The sequence below is a fragment of the Lutjanus erythropterus genome, chromosome 5 (genome assembly GCF_056507025.1).
Source record: "Lutjanus erythropterus isolate fLutEry1 chromosome 5, fLutEry1.hap2, whole genome shotgun sequence".
Lineage (NCBI taxonomy): Eukaryota > Metazoa > Chordata > Actinopteri > Lutjaniformes > Lutjanidae > Lutjanus > Lutjanus erythropterus.
Window position 1 is genome coordinate 150,001 of NC_139321.1, and position 7,500 is coordinate 157,500.

Here is a 7,500-nt window from a genome sequence, read left to right on the forward strand (position 1 = left end):
TTTTACAAAATATCAGTGAAAGTTTCAGCTCCCTACTTTTATTTTGGACAATAAAAGTTATCATTATGTTGTAAAACAGTGTTTCCAGCCCTGGACCTCAGACTGCTGCTCCAACACACCTGAGTCACATGATCAGGTTGTTATCAGGCTTCTGCAGAGGCTCGATGACGAGCTGATCATTGATGACGAGCTGATCACTGATGACGAGCTGATCAGTGATGACGAGCTGATCACTGATGACGAGCTGATCATTGATGACGAGCTGATCACTGATGACGAGCTGATCATTGATGACGAGCTGATCATTGATGACGAGCTGATCATGTGACTCAGGTGTGTTGGAGCAGAAACATCTGAAACATGCAGGACAGTGGAACCTGAGGAACAGGGTTGGAGAACACTGCTGTAAAATATCCTGCCTTTTTCTCAGAAGTGGTGCAAAAATGTCGTTTTTTTAATGTTCTATTTTCTGTATGAAGAATATTGGCTGATATATCAATAGAAGAATTTTTGAAAATTCCTTATATTGGTTAAAAAAAATCCAGTATCGATCAGGTCCTACTTTACGACTTGATTCATTGATCATTGTTATCAATGATCAATGACGGAAAGAGCTTACAACCTAACACACACACACACACACACACACACACACACACACACACATATTTATTTATATTTGTCATTTTTACTCTTTAAACTTTATAATTTATTTATTAACAAATATGTTAAAATGTCAGTTGCTTTTGTTGTTGTGTTTTTCTTCCTGACGTGTTTTGTTCACTGAGCCGCGAGTCTTTACGGAGTTTAAAAGTCTAAAATTTTTACTTTAATTTTCTGAAGCTGACTGTTAGCCTGTTAGCCAGTGTGTTAGCCTGTTAGCCAGTGTGTTAGCCTGTTAGCCAGTGTGTTAGCCTGTTAGCCAGTGTGTTAGCCTGTAAATCAGTGTGTTAGCCTGTTAGCCAGTGTGTTAGCCTGTAAATCAGTGTGTTAGCCTGTTAGCCTGTGTGTTAGCCTGTAAATCAGTGTGTTAGCCTGTTAGCTCAGCTTGTTACCTGTTGAACCTGGAAGGTCTGACAGGAGAAACACCTGACGACGTGAAACTCTTGACCCATGGCGGACTGACGGGACTGAACAGGTTCTGATCCTCTGGCTCAGTTTCCCGGGACTGTTTGAACCGCGGAACACGTCACAGGCAACGTCACAGCAGCAGCAGCAGTGAGAACAGAACAGAACAAACAGCGTCTCCTGCAGGCCGGAGGACAAACAGCACTGACATCAATATAACCGTCGGTATTTGAATCACTGACAAAATGAATCAAAATTATTGAATCAAACAGAATGACGTCACCAATTAATACAGCTGATCAGCTGTTTTTAAATTAACCCAAAGACACAGAGGAACAAGTCACAGAAGAAGAAAGACAAACAAAGTAAATACAAACAGCTGGAAACAAGTCAACCTCGAGATGAGACATGATTAATTATCACAGCTTTGGTAAATACTTGATTCTGATTGGTCAGCTGTAATTTAGCTGCAACAATTAATTAAAAAATCAATTATTAATTGACTATCAAATTAATCACCAACTGTTTTGGAATGATAATTTTTGAATCATAGTCTTAATTTTTTTTATTTAAAAAAGTCTAAATTCTCTGATTTCAGTTTTTTAAATGTGAATATTTTCTGTTTTCTTTCCTCTCTGACAGGAAACTGATGATCTTTGAGTTGTGGACAAAACGAGACATTTGAGGACGTCATCTTGGACTTTGATCAACATTTCCTGACATTTTATGGACCAAACAACTGATCAATTAATCTACAAAATGATCAATAGATCAATTAATAATGAAAATAATTATTAGTTTCAGTCCTATGTCTAAGATGAAATATTTCTGAGTAAATAATTAAACCGTTGCTACGGAGACCATTCTGATGACAGTCTTGTTTTAACCAATATATTGTGCTCCTATTGATATTTTTAGTAAGTCGTGTAATAATCTGGATAATGTACAGTGAGCAGATCAATATGGTAAAATAAACTGGACCCTGACATGAACGACTGTACGTTCTCACCTACAGGTGAAAGGTGTGAGTGCAGCTGAACTTCTCTTATCAATGAAGACCACTGAAGAAGAAAAGTGTCTTTCTTTCAGTATTTATTAGAGAACAGAATACAGATCAATAACTGATCAATAAAATGGATTTTAAAAGCAGACTGGTGAACAGAGAGTCCTGTGACATCATCATTTCAACAGGAAGTGATGTCCTCAGAAACAAACAAACAAACAAACAAGGCTTCAGTGATGTCAAAATAAAATTCTCCAGGTGTGAACTCACCTGAGAGAATCAGATCAGAGTTTATTCAGGTAATACGAGCTCATGGTTAATATACACTTAATAATAATTAGAATAATCATAATCAGATATCTGAGCTGGACACAAAACAGTAAAACATTTAAACATTTTCTCCATATTATAATCAGTCATTTATATCACTGAGTCCCTAAAGTTGAGAATATTTCAGAAATCAGAACATTAACACGTCTTTTGTTCTATTAGGTGACTGGACCCTGGTTCACCTGTCCACAGGTTCACCTGTCCACAGGTGTACCCGCCCACAGGTTCACCTGTCCACAGGTTCACCTGTCCACAGGTGTACCCGCCCACAGGTGTACCCGCTCACAGGTTCGCCTGCCCACAGGTTCGCCCGCCGACAGGTTCACCCGCCCACAGGTTCACCCGCCCACAGGTTCACCCGCCCACAGGTTCACCTGTCCACAGGTGTACCCGCCGACAGGTTCACCTGCCCACAGGTTCACCCGCCCACAGGTTCACCCGCCCACAGGTTCACCTGTCCACAGGTTCGCCCGCTCACAGGTTCACCTGTCCACAGGTTCACCTGCCCACAGGTGTACCCACCCACAGGTTCACCTGCCCACAGGTTCACCCGCTCACAGGTGTACCCACCCACAGGTTCACCCGCCCACAGGTTCACCTGTCCACAGGTTCACCTGTCCACAGGTTCGCCCGCTCACAGGTTCGCCCGCTCACAGGTTCACCTGTCCACAGGTTCGCCCGCTCACAGGTTCACCTGTCCACAGGTTCACCTGCCCACAGGTGTACCCACCCACAGGTTCACCTGCCCACAGGTTCACCCGCTCACAGGTGTACCCACCCACAGGTTCACCCGCTCACAGGTGTACCCACCCACAGGTTCACCCGCTCACAGGTTCACCCGCTCACAGGTTCACCTGCCCACAGGTTCACCTGCTTCATTCAGTCATTTACAGAAATAAAACATCAATATATCAGAAACATGTTGAATTCACTTTAAGAAAAGACAGAAATAATTTGATTAATTGGACTCAATGATTTTGTTTTTTAACTTGTGAGAAAAGTTCAACGTAACAAAAACTGAAACGTTTTGGGACTTTCGGGCTTCTGTAGTTCAGTCAGAACACCTGTTTTACCTTCTTTACCTGCTCATCTGTTAGGTTTGTTAGTTTTCAGTCCAGGTGAGCCTGTACAGACTCACATGGTGGACAGGTGGAGGGGAGTCAGGTGAGTCAGATGGAATGCTGAGTGAGCTCATGGTCGGAGGCGGAGCTTGTCTGACGCTCCACTGCCCGCTGGGCCTTACAGGCAGTCATCTTGCTTTGGATGTCCCTCTTTTTCTCAAAGTAGTCAACGAGTGGCGGCTCAGTCAGCATTGACGCCAGCACCTGCTCAAAGGTGATTGACCAATCGACATCCAGCACGCTGCCCCGCCTCTGGTCGCCGCTGCCGACCAGCACGGTGTCATCAGCGATGTCCTCACACTGCAGTGAGCCGGAGCTCACCACCGAGTACGACGACACCGACGTGTCATCTTTGACTTCCTCATCAGATGTCTGCGGTGCCGCCAGCTCCTGCTGAGCGTCAGCCAGAGCCTGGCACACCTGAGATTCACCTGACCCCCCTTCACCGAGCTCCTCCTCCTTCTGTGGGTCAGGGGGCGGGGCCTGAGCGGCAGCATGGTCATTCTTCTTGCTGCCGTTAAACTTCTTTCCAACTTCGCCGATCCGCAGTAGCAGGCTCGCCACGGTGGCGATGGAGTGATAAAGCTGCTGCTCAAGAGGCTCCTCGCTGAACATGTTGTAAAGAGTCTTACACAAGTCGATGAACTGCTCCTGGACAGGTGAGACATAGACAGGTGAGAGACAGATGAGACACGGACAGGTGAGAGACAGAGTCAGACCTGGTGTCATGCTAACCTGGTTCATCCTGGGCAGGTCTTTGATGGTCTCTGTCTTGGGTTCTTTCTCTTTGGCCCACATCCTCAGGTAGTACCTGTAGTCCTTTACCTTCTCCTCTGAAACAACACACAGGTCAGAGGTCACAGGTTACAGGTCAGAGGTTACAGGTCAGAGGTCAGAGGTTACAGGTCACAGGTCACAGGTTACAGGTCAGAGGTCACAGGTTACAGGTCAGAGGTCAGAGGTCACAGGTCACAGGTCACAGGTTACAGGTCAGAGGTTACAGGTCAGAGGTCACAGGTTACAGGTCACAGGTTACAGGTCAGAGGTTACAGGTCAGAGGTCACAGGTTACAGGTCAGAGGTCAGAGGTCACAGGTTACAGGTCAGAGGTTACAGGTCAGAGGTCACAGGTCACAGGTTACAGGTCACAGGTTACAGGTCAGAGGTTACAGGTTACAGGTCAGAGGTCACAGGTTACAGGTCAGAGGTCAGAGGTCACAGGTTACAGGTCAGAGGTTACAGGTCACAGGTCACAGGTTACAGGTCAGAGGTCACAGGTTACAGGTCACAGGTTACAGGTTACAGGTCAGAGGTCAGAGGTTACAGGTCAGAGGTCAGAGGTCACAGGTTACAGGTTAGAGCCAACAACATACAACAAACCAACACAATGACATGGAGTTGATCTGAAGAACAGCTGAGTCGTAACAATAATCAGTGGTTACATGATGTCATCTCTACTCAACAGCACATTCGTCCTCACGCATTCAGAGATCCCCTTTTGTCTGTCCAGCCTTCATGGTGCCACTGTGACTCAGTGTTGAGTTCAGTGAGCAGGTGCTCTCAGTGTGTCACTCACTCTGTCCACTAAGACGAACTGTTGAGCTTTACAACACAGTTTTTTTTAATTATTATGGTGTTTCTAAATAATCATAAACTAAAGACAGTTTTCTGATCAGACTGAAGACTCTGTAGTTACTGCTGTCTACCTGCAGGGGGCAGTACCATACAACACACACCTGTAGTCAGATGTCGTGGTCATTCGGTGCATACACGGTGACCTAGCAGCAAATGTACAGGTCAAAGTGGACCTGATGCACCTGAACCTGGTTCTCAGTCCTGTACATTGATGTCATGGATGCAGGTTTGGTCTGGACAACTCGTCTGTACAGGACAGGTACAGACGAGGACGAAATTATTAGCCCCCCTATGAAAATTTCATTTTTTTTTAAGTATTTCCTAAGTCCTGTTAAACAGAGAAATGAATTTTTAACACAGCTTTTCCAAACATCTTCGTTTTATTTTGGATACTTACATTATTTTACTTTGCACACAGAAACCAGGGTCAAAATTATTACCCCCCCAATGCTAACAGTCAGAACGATCGTCCTCTTGATGCTAACAGTCAGAACGATCGTCCTCCCGATGCTAACAGTCAGAACGATCGTCCTCCTGATGCTAACAGTCAGAACGATCGTCCTCCTGATGCTAACAGTCAGAACGATCGTCCTCCTGATGCTAACAGTCAGCTGTTTCCTCTTTGTTGGATCACAGCCTGCAGTCGTTTGTTGTAGTTTAAAGTCTCAGGCGTCTCCTGAAGAATCCCAGCCTCTTCTTCTGTGGTGAATCTCTCAGGCTCCTCCTGATCTGATGGTCTTCTGGTTTGGAAAGCGACGACTCTGATCCAGTTTTGCTGCTTGAGGTTTTCTTTCCTTCCACCTTGATGAGATTCTCAGTTCCAGACGCACTGAAGCGTCTCCACAGAGTAACAGTCCCACCGTGTTTCACTGTGGGGACGCTGTTCTTTGGCATCATCTGTCCAAAGGACACACTTCCTGTCTCCAGGTTGTCCTCAGCACACTTCAGTCTGGTTTGAAGGCGAGGTCTGAAACCTCACAGTCATTCCTGTGCAGGACTCTAGTGATTGTCTTGTTTGAGACTCCAAGTCATTCACTCGTGTCTTGTCAGTTGTTCTGGGGTCTGTAGACGCGTCTCTCACCTGTTTTCCTTCTGTCAGGTTTGTTCTGTTCTGTGAGTCTCTGAATGTCTTGATGATTGTTCTCAGTCCAGTTCTTGACTCTTGGAAACGCTGTGAGAACTTTGCATGTCCTCCTGCTTTGTGATCATCAACGATTCTTTTTCTCACGTCTAAACTGATTTCTTGTTTCTGACATGATGTTTTCTCAAGTGACAGATCAAACTCTTGCTGAAGTTTTTATACTGTGTGCAAATTGGAAGCTAACTTTCAGTTTTAACTTTATTTTACAAGCTTTGTTAAAGTTAAAGCTCATCACTGGTTTGTTCTATGGCTCAATAAAAAGGTCAGTTCATAAGAGAGCTAATAATATTTACCCTGGTCATTTTTGTTTTTTTCTGAAATAATTCTGTTATTGTGTGCAAATAGAAATAATTTAATGCTTTCTAAAGAAAACTAGTATGTTTAGAAAAGCTATGTTGAAAATTCATTGCTCTGTTTAAAAAAGCACTTGGGAAAACTTTGAAAAAAAACTTTAAATTTCAAAGGGGGGTGATTTTGATTTTGTCCTCAACTGTACATCACCTGTGTACATGGTCAACATGAGGCAAGACATTTACCTTTTCTCTCCTCGTTGTCTCCACCTCCATCCTTCCCCTCCTCACCTGCACACAAGCAAGAAACCATAATCATCATGATCATCATCATCATCATCATCATCATCACCAGTACAGGATATCTTTAAGGTATTGACTGAAATAACTAACAAATCTAAACTTCAGTTTTCATAAGTTGTCAGTTCAGCATGTCGAGCTGCAACCAAAACCTTACAAAGTGTGACGGTACCACACACACCAACCTTTGATGTCTGATAGAGAAACAAAATGTTGAAGGATTAGTTCAGGAATGTTTCGTTTGTATGATGTTATCAAATGAAGTAGAGAAAGGAGTAACAGTGAAGTACTAATACCCAGTTCTACTCATCACCACCATCATCATTTTCACCAGGCCTTCGTCTCTATGAACAGCCAACAACACCTGGACATCGGCTTTAAGCACAGCAGCAGATGCAGTCAGAGCCCTGATCCTTGTCCAGCTCCACCTGGATGATATGAGCCTGTTCTCAGACCAGATATAAGTCTAGTCCTTTTGGTGTGTTCTGGTCTGCCACAGATCTCCTCTTCAGTAATCAGATGCTCACTATTTTCAACAGAAAGGAGCAGAGCCTGGATCCTTGTACCCCAGAGACCCCTGCAGGGATATGGATGAGTCTTCCCCAGAGTCCCC

The 7,500-nt window shown here is 44.4% G+C and overlaps 2 protein-coding genes across 2 annotated transcripts in view; both read right to left on the reverse strand.

Annotated features, from left to right (window-relative positions):
* mrnip (MRN complex interacting protein) overlaps positions 1 to 1,231 on the reverse strand; it is a 6,379-nt gene extending 5,148 nt beyond the window's left edge. The window contains exon 1 of the mRNA XM_084718496.1: positions 1,056 to 1,231. Within this exon, the coding sequence (XP_084574622.1) occupies positions 1,056 to 1,115 (60 nt within the window). The 5' untranslated portion in view covers positions 1,116 to 1,231. The remainder of the gene's footprint in view (positions 1 to 1,055) is intronic.
* A 2,097-nt stretch (positions 1,232 to 3,328) lies between these two features.
* The window catches only part of tbc1d9b (TBC1 domain family member 9b), a 27,349-nt gene continuing 23,177 nt past the window's right edge, over positions 3,329 to 7,500 (reverse strand). Inside the window, exons 21-23 of the mRNA XM_084718498.1 lie at positions 6,834 to 6,878; positions 4,258 to 4,355; positions 3,329 to 4,173 (exon numbers count right to left, since the gene is read on the reverse strand). Coding sequence (XP_084574624.1) covers positions 3,571 to 4,173; positions 4,258 to 4,355; positions 6,834 to 6,878 — 746 coding nt within the window. The 3' untranslated portion in view covers positions 3,329 to 3,570. The remainder of the gene's footprint in view (positions 4,174 to 4,257; positions 4,356 to 6,833; positions 6,879 to 7,500) is intronic.